This window comes from Homarus americanus, unplaced genomic scaffold (assembly GCF_018991925.1).
Source record: "Homarus americanus isolate GMGI-L3 unplaced genomic scaffold, GMGI_Hamer_2.0 scaffold8226, whole genome shotgun sequence".
Lineage (NCBI taxonomy): Eukaryota > Metazoa > Arthropoda > Malacostraca > Decapoda > Nephropidae > Homarus > Homarus americanus.
Genome location: NW_024717620.1, coordinates 3,740,406 through 3,767,112, shown reverse-complemented (window position 1 = coordinate 3,767,112; position 26,707 = coordinate 3,740,406). Strand labels below are relative to the sequence as shown.

At 42.0% G+C, this 26,707-nt stretch overlaps 1 protein-coding gene across 1 annotated transcript in view; it reads right to left on the bottom strand.

The window, feature by feature from the left end:
* Nucleotides 1-17,768: 17,768 nt before the first annotated feature.
* Nucleotides 17,769-26,707, bottom strand: part of LOC121858972 (basic salivary proline-rich protein 1-like) — a 33,183-nt gene continuing 24,244 nt past the window's right edge. The window contains exon 2 of the mRNA XM_042355629.1: nt 17,769-18,074. Coding sequence (XP_042211563.1) covers nt 17,769-18,074 — 306 coding nt within the window. The remainder of the gene's footprint in view (nt 18,075-26,707) is intronic.

The following is a 26,707-nucleotide window of genomic DNA, read 5'->3' as shown; positions in this document are numbered from 1 at the left end:
TGTGAGGCAGCGGTGTGTGAGGTGTGAGGAAGCGGGTGAGGGCAGTTCAGGCTAACTTCTTCTGATCACCTTCTGGGATAGTTACCACAGTTTACATTCTTTGGTGAGAGGAATAGTAACTCTTTTTTTTTCTCTCTGTCTGTCTGTCTGTCGTCAATCCTTTTCTTTCTGTCTTTCCTTCTCTTTGTCAATCTCTCCTTCCTCTGTCTGTCTGTCTGTCTATCTTTCGCCCTGTCAATCCCTTTCTCTCTTCCTTTTCTCTCTTCTTTTTTCTCTCTCTCTCGCCTCATCTCCCACATCATCATTCCTATTACCTTATCGAGTGTGTGAGCCTGATGGGTGTGTCAGTTCATGGTACCTCTGGTCTAGCGTCGTTCACCTCAAACCTAACTTAACCCAACCCAACCCAACCCAACCCAACCTAACTTAACCTAAATTAACCTAACCTCACCTAACCCAACCTAATATTACTTGCTTGTTTTGTTTTTTTATTTGTACGAGAGCGACTTTGTAATTGTTTAGGTGTTGCAAAAGTAATTAATAAACTCGTCTAAATGGTATGTAAGGTTTGATTTGTTTTTCGGAATGGTGTTGATCATGGTAATAAAATGTCGTTTATTCACTATAAATTAAAGAGTTTCTGTGATGTATTTCCAGAATACGTACACACACACACACTCACACACACACACACCAACCACCCTTTCAATCACCACTAACAACTCTCCTCTTCACGACCCGGAAAAATATTAATAGACAACCCTCCTTAATCACCCCCTCCCCCCCCCAAAAAAAAAAATTACGGTAATTTAAATTCACTAATCATCCCCAGGCGACAACCGTAGATAAATGCAACACCTCAACCAATCCATCATTAAGAGAACCAAGAAAATCATCTGACTAGGTATAGCATTGGCCCGGGTGTCGCGTGGGGAGAGACTAAAAAGCTGTGTCAGTTTTTTTTTGGGGGGGGTGACGATCGAGTCAACAGGAGTTATATTAATAACGTCACCAGGGAATGTAATAAATAACTTCTCGTGGCAGGGAAATAAGTAAGATACGTTCGCAGGGAAGTGAGTTATATTCTCAGGGAAATAAGTTATATTCTCAGGGAAATAAGTTATATTATCAGGGAAAAAGTTATATTCTCAGGGAAATAAGTTATACTCTCAAAGAAATAAATTATATTCTCAAGGAAATAAGTTATATTCTCAGGGAAATAAGTTATATTCTCAGGGAAATAAGTTATATTCTAAGGAAAATAAGTTATATTATCAGGGAAATAAGTTATATTCTCAGGGATATAAGTTATACTCTCAAGGAAATAAATTATATTCTCAGGGAAATAAGTTATATTCTCAGGGAAATAAGTTATATTAAGTTAGGCTGAGTGAACGACAAAGTTAGACCTTAATTTGTTTGTCTTCTTAAGTCTTACAATTAATTAGCCTCTGTGTGTGTGTGTGTGTGTTAGCAAGACTTTACATGACTGGATAACAGACAGACAGACAGACAGACAGACACATGTCCCCGTCATTACAAATATCAGTGAATAAAATGGATGTAATATATGGCGGCTCTCTTTTACTAGCTGGTAATGGGGTCTGTCGGCGTGTCTGTCGGTCTGTCGGCGTGTCTGTCGGTCTGTCGGCGTGTCTGTCGGTCTGTCGGCGTGTCTGTCGGTCTGTCGGCGTGTCTGTCGGTCTGTCGGCGTGTCTGTCGGTCTGTCGGCGTGTCTGTCGGTCTGTCAGCGTGTCTGTCAGTCGGTCTGTCAGCGTATCCTCGGTCTGTCGGCGTGTCTGTCGCAATCTGTCGGCGTGTCTGTCTGTCTGTCAGCGTGTCTGTCTGTATCTGTCGGCGTGTCTGTCTGTCTGTCGGCGTGTCTGTCTGTCTGTCTGTCTGTCTTTATCTATCTGTCTCTATATATCTATGAATCTACTCGGATATATGTGGAGTGGGAATGGGAGTCAGGTGTGTGGTGGTGGATGGGGAATTCAGGTGTGTGGTGGTGGATGGGGGTCAGGTGTGTGGTGGTGGATGGGGTCAGGTGTGGTGGTGGATGGGGTCAGGTGTGTGTGGTGGATGGGGTCAGGTGTGTGGTGGTGGATGGGGTCAGGTGTGTGTGGTGGTGGATGGGGTCAGGTGTGTGGTGGTGAATGGGGTCCAGGTGTGTGGTGGTGGATGGGGTCAGGTGTGTGGTGGTGGATGGGGTCCAGGTGTGTGGTGGTGGATGGGGTCAGGTGTGTGAGGTGGTGGATGGGTCAGGTGTGTGGTGGTGGATGGGGTCAGGAACGTGTGGTGGTGGATGGAATTCCAGGTGTGTGGTGGTGGATGGGGTCAGGTGTGTGGTGGTGGATGGGGTCGGGTGTGTGGTGGTGTGGATGGGCTCCAGGTGTGTGGTGGTGGATGGGGTCCAGGTGTGTGGTGGTGGATGGGGTCAGGTGTGTGGTGGTGGATGGGGTCAGGTGTGTGGTGGTGGCCAAAACAGAATAAGATATAGAATTAAAAAGGTTGAGCGCTGCGGGAAGACTTGGTGTTAGTTAAGAGAATAATGTTGTTATAAACTGAACACTTTACGAGAGTCTGAGGTCGGGGTGACGGACGAGTAGGTGGGGTGAGCTGACAAGTGGGGAGGGGAGGTGGGGTGAAAAAAAAGGCGTAGAGATGACAGCTGTAGGGCAGGAGAGGAGGGGATGGCAGGGGAGGAAAATGGAGTGGAGGGCAAGGGCAGGGAGGGCAAGAGAGGGGAGGAGAGGACTTGCAACCATCCATACAACATCCATATTATACTGTATAAAATCAGGTGTTTCCGGTAATAGATAACGAAGGGTGAGATAAGGTGGGTCATCCAGGGACGAGATACAGCCGCACTTTACTGCCCTGATAACAGTGGCATTTGTAAGTGTAATCTACCCCCAAAAAGTGGCTACCTGTGAGAGAGAGAGAGAGAGGTGGTTGCAGAGTGGTTATTACAGTAAATTATCATCGTTTCAGTAGTTTTGGGTTATAAACTAGAATATACCATTGGTGGGAGGAGGATGGGGGGGGGGGGGCTACCTAGTGTAAACCAGAAGTTGAAGTACTGTATAAACACATCCCCTCCTGGCAGTAAACCAACACTTTACTGACACTCTGAGCTTGACCTAACACTGTACAGTATAAGTCCATAATCCTGTCCCACCCGAGGATGATTGCAGGAACATTTTGAAGTATGAGCCATCACGTGTTGTCTCTCGTCTCCCCTACTGCATCAAACGGTACCATATTGCTTCATTACTAACGGGAACAATAGAGTTAAGGAAGACTTTACTGCGGGAAGAGTTAGGGAAGATTTTACTGCGGGAAGAGTTAGGGAAGACTTTACTGCGGGAAGAGTTAGGGAAGACTTTACTGCGGGAAGAGTTAGGGAAGACTTTACTGCGGGAAGAGTTAGGGAAGATTTTACTGCGGGAAGAGTTAGGGAAGATTTTACTGCGGGAAGAGTTAGGGAAGACTTTACTGCGGGAAGAGTTAGGGAAGACTTTACTGCGGGAAGAGTTAGGGAAGATTTTACTGCGGGAAGAGTTAGGGAAGACTTTACTGCGGGAAGAGTTAGGGAAGACTTTACTGCGGGAAGAGTTAGGGAAGATTTTACTGCGGGAAGAGTTAAGTTCTACCCTCATTACCCGAGGCAGTCGATGTCACAGAGTCGCTTATATATGTGATGTTATCTTCATTGTTGACATCCAAAAATTATGTGTGTGTGTGTGTGTGTGTGTGTGTGTGTAATTAAATATAAGTAAATACTCATTCATTGTATAAATAGTAGTCATTTACTCTTTCTTGTCCACTTCCCTCCAAAACCCTCCCCTACCCTTCAAAACCCCTCCACCACCCTCCTCTACCCTTCAAAACCCCTCCCTACACCTCCTCTACCCTTCAAAACCCTCCTGCATCCTCCTCTACCCTTCAAAACCCCCACCACCTCCTCTACCCAGCACAAACCCTCCACCATCCTCCACTGCCTTCAAACCCCCAACACCTCCAAAAACCCTCCACTTCCCTCCCAAGACTCCCTCCACTTCCCTCCCAAGACTCCCTCCACTTCCCTCCCAAGATTCCCTCCACACAGTTCCACAGACAAGCTCTTAGCCTCAGATGGGTTCAGTTTGGAGTCACCATGAATACTAAGACGGCTCATTACCACACACCATCGACGGGACCTCCCAGTGGCCGGGGGAGGGAGGGGGAAGGGAGGGAGGGGAGGGAAAGGGGAGGGAGCTATAATGTTCCTGATGAAAAAGTAATGAAGTGAAGGAGTTTGATGGTTGGAGTGTGTGTGTGTGTGTGTGTGTGTGCGCGTGTGTGTGTGTGTGCGTGCGTGTAAGAAATGAGGAGACCGTAGAGTGAGCTAGCCAGGCGCGTAGTATGGAAAATCCTCTCAGTAGGTCAGTTAGGTTAGGTTAGGTCAGGTTAGGTTAGGTTAGGTTAGGACTAATTAACACAGGTAAGATAAAATACTAATATCCCAAGATAAAAATGAATATTTAACGAGTACTGCCGACCGACGTTACAGACACAATAACTCACAATCCTTTAAGAAATAACAAAAGAGGAATTGGTCGATAATTTAGTGGCGTCGGCGGCATGAAGCTATGAGGTGGTCTTGAAACACGTCGAGGAAGAGAGGTAAGAAATGGCGAATTCAACCAATGGATATGACTCTATAAACCAGCCAGCCTCTGTGTGTGTGTGTGTGTGTGTGTGTGGTGTTTGTGGGTGGTGTGTGTGTGGTGGGTGGTGTGTGTGTGTGGTGTGTGTGTGTGTGTGTGTTCATCATCACCTCGTTAAGCGGTGAATCATTCCGTCATTACCGAGGGCTGGAGGCGGACCAACACACACCCTTAATGATATACAATTTAAACTCGACTTAAGGAGAACATCACACACTTTCTTTTCACGTCTCTCTCATATTTTTACTAACTGTTGAACTGAGTCAAAACGAAAGAATTTACCATTTTTCATTTTTTATTCTGGGACGCCACAAATCTCTACATAAGAAAAATAGTGAATAATATTTACTTGCTCTTAACATTATTTTAAAAGTACATATAAAAAAAAATATTATACTAAAAAATATAAATATAACTTCCCGGAGGCCAAACAGCACAAGAAATAAACACTAATATTTTTACCCAGAAAACAGAGACGCTTGCCAATAAGACAGGGATTAGCCACTGGGTGCATTGTGGTCGAACATCCCGTCCTAGAGAGCCAGATAAACGACCTTATATCATCACTCCCTCTGGTTGCATTCCTTAATCGAACTCGTCAATTACCGTTTCAGAGGTTGGATGCCAAATTTACGCTGGGACGAAGAAAGGGAGGGGGGAGGAAGTGGTGGAAGAGGGGAAGGAGGCGGTGGAAGAGGGGGAACTGGGAGTGGAAGAGGGGGGAAGCAGTGGGAGGGAGGAGGCGGTGGAAGAGGGGGAGGAGGAGTGGAAGAGGGGGAGGAAGCGGTGGGAGAGGGGGAGGGGGCGGCGACGAGGAGACAATGGAGGGGTGTGGCAGAGAGTTAGCTGTTGCAAAATACTGCCATGGAAACGTCTTCATCCTGTGACGGACAAATATGGTCTTTAAGTTCATTTTATGGTTGCCTTATGCCCCAGAACCTGGCCACAGTGGGTCTAACGTGAACGACATTGAGGATTGTTATTGTTTATATGAGGTAGTCTCTCTCTCTCTCTCTCTCTCTCTCTCTCTCTCTCTCTCTCTCTCTCTCTCTCTCTCTCTCTCTCCTCACTACATCAACAAAGCACAATCAACATACATCAACATTATCAATCAAATAACCATAATAATTACATTCATCCACATTTCCTCCAACAATCCACACACACACACACACACACACACACACACACACACACACACACACACACACACATACATTCCATCAACGTTCATTCATCAGGAGGAATTGTTATAATCAAAGGCAGTGTTCTCAGGGTCAATACACCTCACCTGTGCTCAAATGATTGCTTATTGCAGGTAAAAGGTGGAACAGATATTGACCTCAAGTTCGTTCACCAGGAGAAATGGAAGGTATAATGAAGGTATAATGAAAGTATATATGAATTATGAGCCAAGAAGTTTTTTGGTATAATGAAGGTATAATGAAAGTATATATGAATTATGAGCCAAGAAATTTTATAAACCATTACCTAAAAAAATGTATATATTGTGTATTTCTCAAAAGTACATGATTTCAGGACGTACAGTTGTCGTCTCTGGTGTACACATGGCCGATGTATGTTCGTCTGAGATGTACACATATGTCTGAAGGACAGTCCCGGCCAAAAGTCCTGTGCCAGGTAATTTTGGTTAACCTGGTTATGTGGCAACGTCGGAGACACGCACGTACGAACACACTTGACCAGAAACCCTGATTATGTGAACAATCCATTATATGGCTTCTATATGTACTGATCCTCTGAGAACTACACAATTTACCGATGATCAATGGTAGAGCGTAATATATACTGTATTACTTTTAACATTATCAGTGATATTGGCCAGTGGTCGGTCAGTAGCTAGGGCACAATGCCTCGATCACTCTTGTCTCCGTCACTTTAGTCCTCAGTGTAACACGTGTAGCCCTGTATGACAACCTTCGCTGCCCTGCATAAAGAACGGTCATGAAATGTTTGATGAGAGCTCTTACCGTCATATTACATGAGTCTGATGATAGTAATGTAAAATGTTGTCTTAAGATAAATAATTGACATACAAGTTACAAACAGACTTTGGATAATATATGAACTCACATTGTGTCTGCTGAACACCTGAATTATGGGCACAGTTCAGTTTAGAGTGTGTGTGTGTGTGGACGTGTGTGTGTGTGTGTGGACGTGTGTGTGTGTGTGTGTGTGTGTGTGTGTGTGTGTTCCTACACTGAACTACACTAGTTATTGGTGTTAATATTTCTCTCATATGAGTGTCGGGAGGACAGGTATTATACAAAACACTACAGTAGAGGGGGTGATGATGGAGACTGGTGGTGGTAGGTATATTATCTCTCTCGTATTGGTGTTATTAGCGACGACAGTCTCATTACACATGATAGTTTCTTGTAATATAGAAATAGTGATTCTAGGAACAATTAATGCCATTCGCCACAACCTTTAACTTATCAGAGGTTGTGGCGTGGTCAACCGCTCGGCTCATTCCACCAACTACAACCATGGGAGACCAGATGGGAGTCTCGAGATCGACAATGCGGAGTTGGTTACAATAGTTTGAAGAGTCTGGTAATTTAACAGATCATCCCAGATCAGGACGGCCGAGAGCAGCAGACGACGTGAGGAGTGTGGCAGACATTGGCGACCATCCTTTCACCAATGGGTGGCCACGACGGAGCAGCTGCACTTGGAGGTCTCGGCTAGGGCAGTTGGGCAACGACTCTATGGAAATGGGATCCACTACAGAGTCCCTTCTGCCAAGGAAAGGTTAGAAGAACAACACCGGGCTGGGAGACTGCAGTTCCCTGAGCACTATGTGGGGAGGACCTGGACTTCTGGACAAGAGTTATTTTCTCGGATGAAAAACTTTCAACTCTACAAACAGGGCCGTCTTCACTGCTGAAGACCTGATGACACCCGTTACGACCAGCAGCACGTTTATCAAGAAGCCATGTAGCCGTGAACATGTAGGGCTAGATCAACCTCAACAGTGTAGGCGAGTTGGCAGAGATAAATGATTCACCACACAGCAATATATGGAAAACTGGAAAAACTGATCATGCTGCCAACCCTAACACATCATTTTCATGCAGGTAAAGTTTTGTTATATTTCCTAAACACATGTAACGTTAGGAATCATTTTTATAAACACGATTTATATTGTTATAAAATAATATTTTAAATAATATGAACTGTATGAAAATCGATTTTATCTCCTGTTTCAATTTACCTCAGGACCGATACCCCATCCACACCGTGAGCAGAGTGAGGCAGTGGTTCACCAGACACAGAGACCACCTCCAGCTGCTGGACTGACTGAGTAAAGCCTGTGTTCTGAACCCCATCGAGACTGTATGGGCTAACATGGTTAATACGTGGGAGCCACAGCAGGAGAGGACCAGGCAGCAACACCAGCAGCACACCCTGGCAGGACCGGAGGCACCGAGGAGACCGTATATGTGGTTTACAAACATGGTGCTGTGCCGCGTATTTTGCGCCAAGTCATTGATAGGGAGGGGCGCTGGACTGCATGTAACATAATGTACTCAAAAAAATTTTAGTAATTAGAACATAGAGCAATGCTTAATTGTGTGTGTGTGTGTGTGTGTGTGTGTGTGTGTGTGTGTGTGTGTGTCCGTCAGTCAGGGGGAGTGTCCACAACATGTTCACTGTTCTCTTTCATTTTGTTTAGAATCCTGTAATATGTAAGGTTAATATATTAACATTAATGTGATACTTGATTAAACTAAAAATGGTAGTAAGAGTATCAATGAAACATGACACTGACGATATGTAGGAGAGAGAGGAAAAATGACTGAACACCTCACTCCCCGCCGCCCTGGAACCATCACCAACCTCTATCCCCTCAGGAACCTTCTCCGTCATGACTTGAAATTAAGTATCTCTCCATGGAAGGTCTTTTATACCTGTCCTCCTGACACTCTCATAAGACCACTCATATCATCGATTCTTGGTGTAGTTTAAAGAGGATGGGCATAGAATGGATTATGCCCTAAATTGTTCACCTGATCGAGGTGTCTAGCATACGGTAGGGCGGCGTGTGTGGGGGGAAGCATTTCGTCAGTGCTCACCAATACACCTTAACCCTGAGAGAACTACAACCTGTCACTACATCAGAACAATAGATAAATTTACTATATCTGAAAATTTGAATACTAAAAAAAAAAAATATTAAACAGAACTTGGACTTGGCCGTTTCGTATAGACAGGTTATAACTCTGTCTCAAGTTTGTGTGTGTTTAGTATGCGTGAGGGTCCTGCCACTGTTCTTGTTGACTGCCCCACAAGTCTCTCGGGTGGCAGTAATGCTTTGAATCGACGTGACCTTCTGGGATCTAGTAGCGGGGGGGATGCTTAAATTAAGACCAAAAACACTGAGTTATTCTACTGGGAGGAATGGATGGATGGATGGATGGATGGATGGATGGATGGATGGATGGATGGATGGATGGATGGCTGGTTGGCTGGCTGGATGGATGGATGGATGGATGGATGGATGGATGGATGGATGGATGGATGGATGGATGGATGGATGGATGGATGGATGGATGGCTGGTTGGCTGGCTGGATGGATGGATAGATATAGATACAGACAGACAGACAGACAGACAGACAGACGTATATAAAACACACCTAATCTAGCTGTTATAAATTACACAGTTACCCAAAGTCATTACAGAACATCAATTTAATAACTAACTTTAAAACTCATCCATGGAACACACCCAAGATTCCCTGCAGCCAATCAGATTATATCTCTCTCAGTGACCAACCAATCACGTCCCTCCTTTATATACAAAAATATCTCAGCCAATCATATTAATAGATTAGAGAACATTGGTATTCATTGGTTGGAATACAGAGTGCATAAGAAACTGGATGACAGATATGTTCTAATTTATCGGCACAAAGGAGGGAATCTATCTTTTGTATGTATGTATGTATGTATGTATGTATGTATGTATGTATGTATGGTTGTATGTTTGTATGTATGTATGTATGTATGTATGTATGAGAAAATTAAACGTTCAATATTTAGCTCAAACAGACCTAAAGAGAACAATAATTAATAACAGAACTGTGTGATTAATTAAACTGTTTTGACCAATAGCAATACCTTAGTTGACTAATTACCGTGTATGAAGTACTGTAACCCTCACGCTAATTAATTACACTCTATGACGTAGAGTAATTGCCCTTTTAATTAATTAGTGTATGACGTATAACAAACAGCTCCTTCCCCACATCCTGTCATTATAACAAGCAATTAAGTAATTATATACAAACCTATAATTAAACAAGTCACTTATTCACAGGTTAATGAAGACGACCTAAACTGACATTAAACAGAAGAAGAGATGGTCGAGTTTCTTACATATACAATAGGCAACATCCACATTATATCCCGGTAAGGAGTGACACTGTCTTGCCCCGAATAGCGTAAAATCCGCTAATTGATGCTGAGATATGAGGAGTCATGACCCATTAAGCGGTAATGATGCAAATTACTAACACAAGGTAAATATCTATTGATCTCATCACTTCTGCCCGAACTTAATTACTCAAAGCTTCCAACAGGTGATACAGGTGACACAGGTGACACAGGTAACGCAGGTGATACAGGTGACACAGGTGACGCAGGTGACACAGGTGACACAGGTGACACAGGTGAACAATAGTAATTGATTTATGTACAAGTATTATTCAGGACTAATTTATTCTTAATATTTAACAAGGTGAGAGGGAAGTGGTGAGTGGAAAGGCTGGTGAGAGGGAAGTGGTGAGAGGGAAGTGGTGAGAGGAAAGGTTGGTGAGAGTGGTGAGAGAGGAAATTAATTGATGGAAAGGTTGGTGAGAGGAAGGCTGGTGAGAGGAAAGGTTGGGTGAGAGGAAGGCTGGGTGAGAGGGAAGGCTGGTGAGAGGGGAAGGCTGGTGAGAGGAAGTGGTGAGAGGAGAGGGAAGTGGTGAGGAGGAAAAGGTTGGTGAGAGGAAGTGGTGAGAGGAAGTGGTGAGTGGAAAGGTTGGTGAGAGGGAAGTGGTGAGAGGGAAGTGGTGAGAGGGAAGTGGTGAGTGGAAAGGCTGGTGAGAGGGAAGTGGTGAGAGGGAAGTGGTGAGAGGGAAGGCTGGTGAGTGGGAAGGCTGGTGAGTGGGAAGGCTGGTGAGTGGGAAGGCTGGTGAGTGGGAAGGTTATTAAAATAAAAATAAATATATAAAAAATAACCTTCATTTGACCTCATTTATAAACACATTCAGACAACAACAACAATAACAACGAAAATAAGAACAACATCAAAACAAAAACAACGAAAATATAATAAAAAATCTAATCCAAAAATAGTAAAAAAAATGTCTTTTGGGGGGTGGGGGGTGGGGGGGAGATCCAGGAAATACAACTCTTTATTTCCTCTTACTAATTTCCTCTCCAATCAAGAGTTCCCGCGACACCGAGAAATTCTTCAGATATGGAGGACGAGTTACTTAAAAAAAAAAATTCTACAGTATTACTACAAGAATTTCTGTAGCCATTATTGATAAATTGTGAGAATTATTGTTTTTTAAGATCACATGAAGTTCAGTCACCCCAGCTTATTTGGCCTTAAGATTAACCACCCTAACGCTAATCTAATACTAATCTAACCTAACCAAACCTAACGCTAACCTATCTCGTCTAGCTTAGGTTAGGTTAGGTTAGGTTAGTGTGATAATTTGGTCACAAGTTAAAAACGCTCAGTCCCAATAACCTCTGTCCCAATAAGCCTCGATAAAACTCCCAAAAAATTAGGGACGATGCTAAACAAACCTCAGAACAAAAAAGACCGAACCTATTCGAACTTTAACCACGAGGAGGGGGCCCACGGATTTGGGGGCCCACGGATTTGGGGGCCAACGGATTTAGGGTCCCACGGATTTGGAGCTATTTACACCTATGGGCTATTTAACTGACCAATTATTACCTCCTCCCAATAAGTTCTGTTTAATTTACGTAAATCACACCAACATCTTATTTACAATTTACATCTACCACCATCAGCCCCCAGCCAAAAACTACGGTCCTTGTAAACAAACTTGTAGAAAAAACAAACATTACTTACACTTATTACGAAACATATTAGACGGATAAGAAGGAATGGAGGAATTAAAAGACGGATAGATTGACAGACGAGGTGACGGACGGATTGACTGATGGACTGACAGACGAGGTGACGGACGAACGGACAGACAGTTAGAATAAAGGACAGGCTGACAGACGAATGAGAAACAGGTGAACAGACAGATAAATACAGAATAAGATACCAAACAAAAACAAAATTTACAATAAAAATATACAATGAGATGACTCAGGCAATATGAAAGAAAACCGTGAGGGAAAAAATAATGAGAAGTTTCTCTATTTCACACCAAAAGAAAAAAACGAACAGGTAAAAACTCAAAATACAACCATGAAAATCAGGTTAAAACTCAAAATATGTTAAAAAAATCAGGTTAAAACTCAAAATACCACACCTAAAAGTTGTATAGCGTAAATTTCTTCATAGTTGATGAGTTTGATAAATATTGATGATACGGCAACTGTTATTATACTGTATTGCTGATAATTATAGGAAGGAAAGGGAAAAACTCCAGTTGAAAATCCTATTCTCTTCCCTTTCTTTGTTCCCTTCCATATCCCTTTGCCGTTTCTTCCCCTTTCTTTCCCTTTCCTACCTTTACTGTTTTTCTATTTCATTCTCCTTTTCTACTCCTCTCTCTTTTCCTTTCCTTTCCTTCCCATTTCCCCTCTTTCCGTTCCTTCTCTTCCCTTACCTTTCCGTTCCTCCTCTCTTCCCTTTCCTATTCTTTCCCTCCCCTCCCCTTCCCCTCCCCTCCCCTCCCCTCCAGATATAAACAATAGAATGAGTTAGTACACATATAATAATATCCACACAACTGTAAGCAATATCAATACACGTCCAGGAACACATTAACTCAAGGGTTCCTACATTAACTTACTCATCATGACAACAGCCCAACGAACACATTAACTCAAGGGTTCCTACATTAACTTACTCATCATGACAACAGCCCAACGAACACATTAACTCAAGGGTTCCTACATTAACTCACTCATCATGACAACAGCCCAACGAACACATTAACTCAAGGGTTCCTACATTAACTTACTCATCATGACAACAGCCCAACGAACACATTAACTCAAGGGTTCCTACATTAACTTACTCATCATGACAACAGCCCAACGAACACATTAACTCAAGGGTTCCTACATTAACTTACTCATCAAGACAACAGCCCAACGAACACATTAACCTCAAGGGTTCCTAGCATTAACTTACTTCCATCATGAGCAACAGCCCAACGAACACATTAACTCAAGGGTTCCCAAGACACCACTACCATGACAAATACCCAACGAACACATTAACTCAAGGGTCTTAAGATTAACTTACCCATCATAACAACAGCCCAACGAACACATTAATTAAGGGTTCTAAGCATTAACTATCACATCATGACAACAGCCCAACGAACACATTAACTCAAGGGTTCTTACATTAACTTACTTCCATCACAAGACAACAGCCCAATTTGTACCATTAACTCAAGGGTTCCTAAGCATTAACTACACAACACCCCAACGAACACATTTTAACTCAAGGGTTCCTAGCATTAACTTACTTCCATCATGACAACAGCCCAAATTGAATGACATTAACTCAAGGGTTCCTTGCTACATTAACTTACTCATCATGACAACAGCCCAACGAACACATTAACTCAAGGGTTCCTAAGCATTAACTTACTCATCATGACAACAGCCAACGAACACATTAACTCAAGGGTTCCTACATTAACTACTCATCATGACAACAGCCCAACGAACACATTAACTCAAGGGTTCCTAAGAGATTAACTTACTCACTATGACAACAGCCCAACGAACACATTAACTCAAGGGTTCCTACATTAACTTACTCATCATGACAACACCCCAACGAACACATTAACTCAAGGGTTCCTACATTAACTTACTCATCATGACAACAGCCCAACGAACACATTAACTCAAGGGTTCCTACATTAACTTACTCACCATGACAACAGCCCAACGAACACATTAACTCAAGGGTTCCTACATTAACTTACTCATCATGACAACACCCCAACGAACACATTAACTCAAGGGTTCCTACATTAACTTACTCATCATGACAACAGCCCAACGAACACATTAACCTTTAAGGGTTCCTACATTAACTATACTCATCATGACACACACCAAACAGAACACATTAACTCAAGCGGGTTCCTTTACATTAACTTACTCATCAAGTGACAACAGCCCAACGAACACATTAACCTGGCGTTCCTACATTAACTTACTCATCATGACAACAGCCCAACGAACACATTAACTCAAGGGTTCCTACATTAACTTACTCACCATGACAACAGCCCAACGAACACATTAACTCCAAGGTTCCTATATTAACTTACTCATCATGACAACAGCCTAACGAACACATTAACTCAAGGGTTCCTAAGCATTAACTTACTCATCATGACAACAGCCCAACGAACACATTAACTCAAGGGTTCCTACATTAACTTACTTCCATCATGACAATAGCCCAACGAACACATTAACTCAAGGGTTCCTACATTAACTTACTTCATCACACAACAGCCCAACGAACACATTAACTCAAGGGTCTTTACATTAACTTACTCATCAAGACAACAGCCCAACGAACACATTAACTCAAGGGTTCCTTTACATTAACTTACTCACCATGACAACAGCCCAACGAACACATTATACTCAAGGGTTCCTACATTTAACTTACCACCATGACAACAGCCCAAATGAAATTACCATTAACTCAAGGGTTCCTACATTAACTTACTCATCATGACAACAGCCCAACGAACACATTAATTCCAGTTCCTACATTAACTTACTCATCATGACAACAGCCCAACGAACACACATTAACTCAAGGGTTCCTACATTAACTTAATACTCATCATGACAACAGCCCAACGAACACATTAACTCAAGGGTTCCTACATTAACTTACTCATCATACAACAGCCCAACGAACACATTAACTCAAGGGTTCCTACATTAACTTACTCACCATGACAACAGCCCAACGAACACATTAACTCAAGGGTTCCTACATTAACTTACTCATCATGACAACACCCCAACGAACACATTAACTCAAGGGTTCCTACATTAACTTACTCATCATGACAACAGCCCAACGAACACATTAACTGACCCAAGGTGAAAAATAACTAACAAAATGGTGGTGTTAAAATTTCATCGCAAAGTCGAATTTAACAAAACACATTTTCTTTTACGTTAATTAATGGGGAAAGTTAACCTAAGGGGCTTGTAACACCCTGACCTGAAGGTAGGGGGGGAAGGGGGATTAAGTTTGTTAATGGGATGAACAACAAATGAAAATGACCTAAGATGACCTGATCTGACCTGACATGAGCCGGTATCGTCTGGTGGTGACCCGCCTCTCCTTCACACTTACCTGTAGGAAAAAGGTAAATAATTAGGGAAATGCAAAATACACATTAATATCATTTATTTATAACAGGTAATTAGTCGTATATAATAATCTTACACCATAATAAATTAAATTGACTTAATTATATACTTTGAGATTTTCTCTAAATATATTAATGAAAAAAAATAGCCAAAATTTCATAAAAAAAAATATCCCTGTCTCAAATGTATATTGCTCTCCTCTCAAGGTACTGTAGATCATGTAGATGCGTGCGTATGTATGTATGTATTTATGTATGTATATATGTATGTATGAATGTATGTATGTATTTATGTATGTATGTATGTATGTATTTATGTATGTATATATGTATGTATGTATGTATGTTTCATCACATTATCTCTCGCTCTCAGCATTACCACCAGATTTCCTCCTTTAAACACAGTAATTATTCTCAAGTACAAGGACAGCTGCACAAACCACGTACAGTACAGCAGTCAGTCGTGCGGTGCTGCCTGCTCTTCTCACCCAAACCACTGGACTGTGAACTGTATAAAACCTGTCATACAGTTCACTGATGCGTCCACAGTTATTTGGTGTATAGTGGTAAAAATTCTGTAGTTTGGGGGACAGATTTTGACAGTTGTGGTGTGGTGTGGTGTGTGGTGTGGTGTGGTGTGGTGTGGGGTGTGGTGTGGTGTGTGGTGTGGAGTGGTGTGGTGTGTGGTGTGTTGTGTATATGTGGATTTTTTGTTTATCCTCTTTTAATACTTTGTGGATATATATTTTTCATTGTGTAGTTCTGATGGTTAGGTTAGGTTAGGTTAGGTTAGGTTAGGTTAATTTTAAGGTGAAATAAACTAGGGGTACTAATGTTCAGGTGATAGAGATTGTGTGTGTGTGTGTGTGTGTGTGTGTGAGAGGTGTGTGTGAGGTGTGTGTGTGTGTGTGTAAATTAACCATCGTAAAAATACTTAGAACTTCAGTAAGATCTTGAGATATTAAATTAAAAACGATTTAGATTTTTACCTAAGTTGACTCATTATAATTACAGTCATTAAGGCTCAACTAACAGTCAATTCTGATAAACTGACTGTCAATTAACTATCTGACCCTCATAGAACTAATAGGTCAGTTTAAAGTCGTTTGAGCCGGTGAACCAGTCGATGGTGTTGACTGTATGTAACTAAATATTGATAGAATGGTTTGACTGGCACTAATGGTTTGACTGGCACTCTTAATAATAGACTGGATATTTAATAGGCATGTATGCTAGTGGTTCCTTAACTGATGTAACTGGTTGTTTAGCATACGACTCTTTATTACTATCAATGGTTCTCAAACTTGTATTAATCGTGTACATAACCCCCCAAAAAAGTTCAGTAACATAACTACACATATTAGGGCAACTTTCACAGTAGGGATATCTAGTTTGGTGTATAATTAACAAACAAAATATTACTTGCGTTATATAACATTTTTCTTCAAGATAACGAAATTTTTGTTTTTTAATTTGTGTAGAAAAAAATAATAATTAATGAGAAGACACGATCGTAACACCTAACTGGGTAATTGGTTTACTAACTGTTTAAATGACTGGAGTGTTGAGTGGATGAGTGGTAATTGGGTAACTGGTAAATTGGCTAATATACTGGAAGGTTGGATGATTGGTGGATTAGTCGTTGACTGATGTAATGATTGGCTAATTAGGTGAGTGACTGAATGGCTGATGAGTGACTAGGAGGCTGACTGGATGACTAAGTGAAGGTTTGGTTGGTTGACTGGCAAGGAAGTGGCACTCTGATTAATTGGATGGTGGTCAGGGTTAGTGAGTGAGTGAGTGAGAAGTAATTACTGTCGCCCACCTCACGGTCTAGGTAATCAAAGTATCCAGCAGGTGAGATCTACTAATTCCCGTAATGACCCATACATCACCTGCTGTACCGGGAGGGTTGGTATGCGTGTTCACATTCAGTTCTACCATCACTTATATATATACGGCAGGATATATGAGCCAAGGACAGCAGGGTTACCACCATATCACAGGACATATTCCACTATCCCTCGTCCGTGGTGTCATATTGTTTCAAACATAATTCAAACAATGCTTTTATTTTTAGAATATTCTGTTTTAAAAGAGTAATAGATTGTTTAATTCCCGTATAAACTGAAACAGAATTTTAAACTGTAATTATACTTTAGTAACTTTATAATTTCTACAGTTCTCTATGGTTACTGGCCATCTAATGACGCCACGAATGAAAAACAGAGACCCCAAAAAAATACTTCAAGTGTGTTTTTTGTTTCAATGAATTTTAAGGTTTGGCTAAACTACATCTTTGGGTTTATCATTAACTAGACAGAAAAACATCAACAACAACAACAACAACAACAACAACATCAAAAGAAAACACCAACAACAACAACAAAAGGTAGATTGAAGTTGACCTTTAAGTGAGTCAGTTAGACAGGTTCTAGCATCATCGGTTAGGGAGATAACTTAGTCGGGACCTGGGGGACCTGGGGGGACCTTGGGGACCTTGGGGTACCTGGGGGGACCTGGGGGACCTGGGGGACCTGGGGACCTGGGGACCTTGGGGACCTGGGGGACCTGGGGGGACCTGGAGGACCTGGGGACCTGGGGGCCTTGGGGACCTAGGGGACCTGGGTGAACCTGGGGACCTGGGGGACCTGAGGGACCTGGGGACCTGGGGGGACCTGGGAGGACCTGGGGGACCTGGAGGGACCTGGGTGGACCTGGGGGACCTGAGGGACCTTGGGGACCTGAGGGACCTGGGGGGGGGACCTGGGGGAGTTGAGAAGGAGAGTTGAGAGAAGGGAGAGCTGAGAGAGAAGGAAGAGCTGAGAGAAGGGAGAACTGAGAGAAGGGAGAACTGAGAGAAGGGAGAACTGAGAGAAGGGAGAGCTGAGAGAAGGGAGAGCTGAGAGAAGGGAGAGCTGAGAGAAGGGAGAGCTGAGAGAAGGGAGAGCTGAGAGAATGGAGAACTGAGAGAAGGGAGAGTTGAGAGAAAGAGGAGCCGAAAGTGGGATGAGAATTAGGGAGGAGAGTGGGGTTAAGGGTTGGTGGGGAGAGTTAGAGTGGGGTGCCAAGTGGTCTAAGTGGTTGGGCTGAGGATTAGGTTAGGTTAGGTTAGGTTAGGTTAGGTTAGGTTAGGTTAGGGAGAGATGAAAAGACGTTTCAGATAAGAGTAGAGTGGGTGAGAGGTGGCGGGGTGAGGGGTGAGAGGTGGCGGGGTGATTAGATGAGGGGAGAGTCGAGTGGGAGGTCATGGAGGGTGCGAGGTCTGTGATCATCGTCCCAGAAATTACCTGTCCCTTCTCATTTCCCCTCTCCCCCTCCCACACACTCTCTCTCCCACCCTCCCCACACACTCTCTCCTCCACCCCTCCACACACACTCTCCTCCACCCCTCCCACACACCTCCTTCACCCCTCGCACACTCTCCACCTCTCCCCACACACTCTCCTCCACCCCTCCCACACACTCTCCACCACCCCTCCCACACACTCTCCTCCACCCCTCCCACACACTCTCCTCCACCCCTCCCACTCTCCCCTCCTTCTTGGCATCTTCCCTCGACACCTCCAATAACATACGTGGGTCCGAAAGTTAAAGATATTCACTAAAAATTATTTCAGTCAGGCGGAGGAGGACAGTTTTTTCTCCCAGATCTCAGTGAATCTCAAACCCGAATCACTGAACCTTGAACCTGATTCCGGATCAATGAATCTCGAACCAAAATCCGTAACCTAACCAAGTTACATTGAACGTACAATAATTTACCTTAACCTAACCTAACCTATCCAAACGTAACCTAACCTAACCTATCCAAAAGTAACCAAACCAAGATTAACCTAACCTGACCTAACCTAACCTACATAACCTCCTCCCAACCCATCCCAACTTCACTAAAGTTAACCTAATCTAATTCAACTTGACTTAATCTAAACCCAAGATTTTAGTATAAAAATTTGGAGTCGTTTCCGGAAAAAAATGGTGCCATTTTTGTCATCTTTAATTGGTGATAAATTTGGTAATAAATAAAAAAATAAAAAGAGAAATGAGAAGAAAACAGAGTAAGAGGAAGAAAGAGGAATAAGACGATTATTTGAGCCACACCAACACATCACTCCCTATCCTATCCTATCCTATCCTATCCTATCCTATCCTATCCCAGCCCAATACAACCCAACCTTATGCTTCTCCTAATTCTTATACAAATATATATCCTGTACCTTACTATAAATATGTACAGAATCACCTTTATATTTATGACTCTTACATAATGGCTGCCCCTCGTGTACGAGGATGGCCGACACCTAGGGCCACCTAGGCGTGAAGTTGTTTAAGGTGTAGAAGCTGTCGCCAACACAACAACCACACCCTGAGTTAACGAGCTGCATGACCCAGTGTTTAAGGTGTAGAAGCTGTCGCCAACACAACAACCACACCCTGAGTTAACGAGCTGTATGACCCAGTGTTTAGGTGTAGAAGCTGTCGCCAACACAACAACCACACCCTGAGTTAACGAGCTGCTTGACCCAGTGTTTACAGAAGCTGTCGCCAACACAACAACCACACCCTGAGTTAACGAGTTGTTTGACCCAGTGTTTAAGGTGTAGAAGCTGTCGCCAACACAACAACCACACCCTAGTTAACGAGCTGCTTGACCCAGTGTTTAAGGTAGAAGCTGTCGCCAACACAACAACCACACACTGAGTTAACGAGCTACATGACCCAAGTGTTAACGAGCTGCTTGACCCAGTGTTTAAGCGCAGAAGCTGTCGCCAACACAACAACCACACACTGAGTTAACGAGCTGCTTGACCCAGTGTTTAAGGCGTAGAAGCTGTCGCCAACACAACAACCACACCCTAAGTTAACGAGCTGCATGACCCAGTGTTTAAGGTGTAGAAGCTGTCACCAACACATCAACCACACCCTGAGTTAACGAGCTACATGACCCAGTGTTTAAGGTGTAGAAGCTGTCGCCAACACAACAACCACACCCTGAGTTAACGAGCTGCATGACCCAGTGTAGAGGAATAGTCCGAGAAGACCGGACAACTCGCCAACTGCACTGGCTAACCATTACCCCGGAATACAATCCGCAAATCGATCAACATCCAGGTTCCCAATTACTGCTGGGTAGACAGAGGCAAATGACGTAAAGAAACTTGCCCATAGTTTCACCCTGCCCGGGGATCGAACCCGGGTACACTAGCTTGTGAGGTCGTCACATACATATACACTACTGTATAAGACTAACCTTGTGAAAATTAAGCAAATATAAACTTTTTCTATATTTTTTACCTTTTCCTAGTAATAAAAACGATCACTTAACGATTGGCAATATAATAAGATTTAAACATTATTTCATCAACTTTATTGCAATGTTATCAAGAACAATTTCCTGTTTTCATTAATAAAATATACATATAACTTTATTTCAGTAGATATAAGATATATTACTGTAATTTTTCTTTTTCATTTCCTATAAACATTTTTCTTTCCTTCTTTTCTTTCATTTCCTATAAATAAAATCACTTTTCTTTCATTTCTTAAAACCATATAATTCACCTTCGAAAAAATATCACCTATGGACAACATTTTTTCCTCTAATTCTCTAATAATTTTTAAAGTTTTCAAGATATATTTTTTCTATTATATAAAAGTCGTTTGGTGTTGCCGCGTCAACACTAATGAAGGCGAATAAAATTAATTTCCCCGTTACCTAGTTAGGAAAGTTTCCATAAAAAAATCTTTCCCGAATAAATTTAGCCACTTAAGGCTTTACCGGTTACACCTTTATCCCCAGGTAACACGAACGCTTTTAATACAATTACATAATAATGAAAATAGTCAGAATTACTTAAAAATGCACTAATGTTTCTTTCATCGAGTGTTAATGGGAATGCATATATTTAAATTATCACCATACGAACAGTGTGTAAAAACTAAAACAGTGTGAATATGAGAGAGAAAGAGAGAAAGAGAGAGAGAGAGAGAGAGAGAGAGAGAGAGAGAGAGAGAGAGAGAGAGTAGGATCAAAGGGCGACACACTCAGGCCAACGTATAAATTTTTGGGTGACAGGCCAGCACAACACGCCTCTTGAAAATTGTTTTTATTGCAGTCTCTCTCTCTCTCTCTCTCTCTCTCTCTCTCTCTCTCTCTCTCTCTCTCCCCTAGGTGGAAATATAGACCAGGTAAAGTAATGTCAAGTTTGCAGATATTTATAAAGTTGCAAGGTGGGAGTGAGGAGGAGGAGGAGAGCTATCGTAGATGATCAGGTGTACACAATAAACCTGTCTCATCATTTGGTGACTTACAACACCTGTGTCTGGCCCTACTCACCGGTACACAGAACATAATAACAGAAGTTGTGTCCAATATTTGTTGTTACTCTCATAGGAAGTGTGTCTTTCCTCTGTCTGTCTGTCTGTCTGTCTGTCTGTCTGTCTCTCTTTTTACATCCTGTCTCTGTCTATCTGTCTGTATAATTGTACATATGTCCCTTTGTCTGTCTATCAATCTTTACACCTATAATTCTCTCTGTCTATGTTCTTGTCTCTAACCTTATTTCCCTGCCTATCACCTATCACACCTACAGCTCTATCCTATGCACACATACAACCTAAAAACTATCCATCCAAATTTGTGTCGAGACAATATGACACAACGGACGAATGATTATGACAACCCTACCGAGACAACAGGAGTCATAGTGTTCATTTGGGAATTCATAGCTCACTTCGGTACAGATATTTCTTTTGACTGTCTACAAATTCTGCGTCCCCCCCACCCGTCTCTCGCCACGCGGTCACTGTCTACCGTCCCAGGTCACCAGAGACAGAGCGACACACAGCTACCAGTTCCGGTTTACATTATTGAGTGTCTTTCTTTCTGACCAATCTGACCCCTGTAGCTCCTAGCACATCTCAACCAGTATTTTCTGTCTATGTTTTTGTCTGTCTATCTGTCTGTCTGTCTGTCTCATCCATCCTTCTGTCTACTGCGAACACTGGCCCAGCACTTCCCACTGACCACACAACTCACTGACTCCTGTCAATATCACTTTTCATCTTCTGGTTCTTGACCCCCTGACCTGCCACGTAAATACCTGTCTGTCTGTCTGTCTGTCTAAATACCTTTAATATATATACAGAAATACAAATACACACACACACACACACACACACACACACACACACACACACACACACAGAATTGTAAGTTTATATGTTAGGTCATCGCAAAAAATTAATATAACACACCATACAGTATGCCACTATAACCACCTTACCTCACTATAAAATGATATAAGACACCATATCTCACTATAAACTTAAAACACACTATATGTCACTATAACCACAATACCTCACTATAATGTGATATATAACACATCATATATTAAAGACTTGCAGCTGGGATAAATAAATTAGTTACGACTCTCCTCCCACTCACACTCTGAGAACTTCACCTGATTATCTTACTTTACCTGACAGCTTAATTAATCGCCAATATTCTTCTCATGTAAACTTCTTTTTCTTCTATGACACAGTGTTACTTATTTCTTATATGATAATAAATCTTTAGCCTTTCTATATAACAGGATTTAAGACTTTCCACATATGATTATATTTTCCCTTCATTACAAGACTGAAAATTGACCTAAATTACTATATTATTACTATACTTGTATATCTCTTCTGGCGCCTTCTCCTATTCGTACAATAACTATATAATTACAACTCTAATATAACCAGGCAGCTCTATTAATATAAGGCTAACATTACCTATTAAGTCTCTATAGCTTAGTATTCATCGTCTAGCCTAAAATATTATGTCGATCGAGATGAAATCCTAATGGGCCCGAGTCTAAATTAGTCCCAGTCTCATTTAGCATCTGTCCGATCGAGCACCTAATCCTAAAAGGCCCCAGTTTTAACCGGTACAAATCCCTAATGGTTATGTAAGGTCAGGTTAGGTCAACAACTATTATGATCAAGGATTATAAAGGATTGGGGACTTGTGTAGTCTTCACCCTTCTTCATCTTATTCCCTTCTGATCACTAATCCTTCCCCTCCCCTCCTTCCCTACCTTCCTAAATTCCCTTCTCTCTCCCTTTCCCTCCCTTCCTACCTCCTAAATTACTTCTATCCCCTTTAAACCCCCTTCTCTCTCCCCTCCACCCACCTAATTCCCCCTTCCTCTTCCCTACCTCCCCTCTTAAATACCCTTCCCTTCCTAACCCCCTAATACCCTCCTCCTACTCTTCCCTTCCTGTCCCTTCCCTCACCGACCTCTTCCATATTCAGTGGTAAAGAGGGCACCTATATTTATTAACTAATAATATTTCATCCCAGGGGACCACAAGTTTGTTAGACGATACAAAAAAATAAATTTCCCATTACGGTTTTCTGATTTTTTTCGAGTTTTATTTCTTATTGTTTGTTACAATGGATTAACATTAACGCTTGGGTTTTGTACAAGTAAGAACATAAGAACGGAAGAAACTGCAGCGGGCCTATTGGTCCATACTGTACAGTCCCATTTACACCCAACCCCAATTGCTCATACATCCATCCAACCTATGTTTGAAGCTATCCAGCGTGTTCCAATTAATGATGATATTTGGTAACTTGTTCCACTCATCCACTACTCTATTTCAAAACCAATGTTTACCTATTTCGCGCCTAAATCTAAATTTGTCTAATTTAAAACCATTGTTACGAGTTCACTCCTGGTTGGATAGTTTGAGTACCTTTGTAATGTCCCCTTTGTTTAACCCTGACTTCCATTTATACACCTCTATCATGTCGCCCCTCACTCTACGTCTCTCGAGGGAGTGCAAATCAAGATGCTTTAACCTGTCTCTGTACTCAAGGTTCCTAATGCCCGGGATTAGTCTTGTCATTCTCCTCTGAATTCTTTCCAAGGATTCTATATCCATTCTGTAATACGGTGACCAGAATTGAACTGTGCAATCCAAGTGAGGTCTCACAAGCCCAAGATATAGTTTTAAGATGACCTCGCTAGTCTTGTAACTAACACTCCTTTGTATGAACCCAAGTACTTTATTAGCCTTGTTTCGAGCAAAAACACATTGTTTACTTGGTTTTAGATTCCTACTTATCATTACTCCTAAATCTCTGTCGCAGTCGGATTTCTCAATAACATCGTTGTTCATCTGGTATCTAGTTTCCCTGTTTACATCTCCTATACTGAGTACTTTACATTTGTCCACATTGAGATTCATCTGCCATTTTTCAGACCACTCGAAAAATTTGTTTAGATCTTCCTGTAGTTTTGCAGAGTCCTCGTCAGATTTAATTACACGTCCTATTTTAGTGTCATCAGCAAATTTCCTTACGTTGCTGCTGTCAACGCCGATATCTATGTCGTTTACCTATATAATAAATAATAATGGTCCAAGTACTGAGCCCTGGAGAACTCCACTTGTGACGTTGCTCCAATGGGACTTAATGCCGGTAATGCTCACTCGCTGTTTCCTGTCCTGTAACCACGCCCTAATCCATTTTAGAATATCCCCTTTAATCCCATGAGCCTCCACTTTTCTTATTAGTCTTTCGTGGGGGACTCTGTCGAAGGCTCTGCTAGAGTCGAGATATACCACATTATAATTGTGCCCTTCGTCCACTGATTCGAAAACTGATGAAAAGAATGTTAATAGATTAGTTGGACATGAACGCCCGCTTGTGAAGCCATGCTGGGAATCATTGATCAATTTGTGCTTCGCCAGGTGATTTCGAATAGAGTTGGAAATGATTGCTTCCAGTAATTTGCCTACAATTGATGTTAGACTGATTGGACGGTAGCTAGAAGATAGTGATCTATCTCCCTTTTTGAAAATCGGTATTACATTCGCTATCCTCCAGGATTCTGGTACTACACCCGTTTTTAAGGACATGTTAAACAACTTTGCTAAGGGCATACTAAGCTCTTCCTTACATTCCTTTAATACTCCGGCAAATATCTCATCGGGACCAGATGACTTATTAGGCTTTAGTTTGTCTATTTGCTTACTAACATCGTTACTAGTCACTACTATCTCGCTTAATTTATTTTCTTCACTATCTCTGCATAGAGTCGGTGCCTCGGGTATCAATGTTAAATTTTCGAAGGTGAAAATTGTTGACAGTTAGCTCGCCGGTATCTGACTGTATTGGTCCAATCTTTTCTTGTGTTTTAGTTTGATACAATTGATAGAGTCTCTTGGGGTTTGACTTCGCCTCCCTTGCTATCTTCAGTTCATTATTCCTCTTTGCTTTTCTTATCTCGGTCTTAATCCTACCGGCCAATACCTTATAGTAATCTCGGAGGTAAACTTCACCAGGATTTATTCTGCTACCTATAGCCTTCCTTGGCCAATAATGTTCTTTAAATAATTATTTATCCATTTAGGGTCATTGTTGTTTGATCTGAGTTTTTTGTGTGGTATGTTCTGCCTTTGTGCACAAAGTAACTCATTATTTATATTGTCGTGGAACTCGGCAACCTCAGATCTCGTTATCAGGTCATTCTCAACCGTCAGGTCTCCGGGTAGGGTGAGGTCGCCCTCTGTGGGTACATTGTGTGCGGTCATGTTATTCACCCCCAAGCGAGATACCCCTTCTTTCAGCTGCCTCTTGAAACTATCAAAGTTTGCCCTTCTGAAATCTGGGACTTTAATGGAATTTTCCCTGCGACTGCCATTAAATTCTAATTGAAATCTTATTTCATTGTGATCGCTCTTACCAAGTTCGTTCCCTACTTCGACATTACTAATATGGTTTTCTCTGTTTGACAGAACTAAATCGAGTATATTATTACCCCGGGTGGGTTCGGTTATACGTTGGTTTAGGAAACAGTCCTGGGCCGTTTCAAGAAAATCCTCTGATTCTGAGTTACCTGTAAGGTCAGTCCAATCTATTGGGCTAAAGTTAAAGTCGCCTACTATACAGACTTTGCTATGTATGGAAGCCCTGCGCATTTCATCCCAGATAAGTCGCTCATTAACTCTATCAAGATTAGGTCTATATATTACTCCCAGTACAGTCAGGATAAACTGTCTCCACTATAATCAGGATAAACCGTCTCCACAATAGTCAAGATAAACTGTCCCCAATATAGTCAGGATAAACTGTACATTACAGTGAGGATAAACTGTCTCCATTACAGTAAGGATAAACAGTCTCCATTACAGTCAGCATAAACTGTCTTCACTATACAGTCAGGATTAACTGTCTCCACTACATTCAGGATAAAAAGTCTCCACTACAGTCAGGATAAACCGTCTCCAATATACAGTCAGGATAAACTGTCTCCACTACAGCCAGGATAAACCGTGTCCAATATACAGTGGGATAAACTGTCTCCACTACACAGTCATGATAAACTGTCTCCACTACA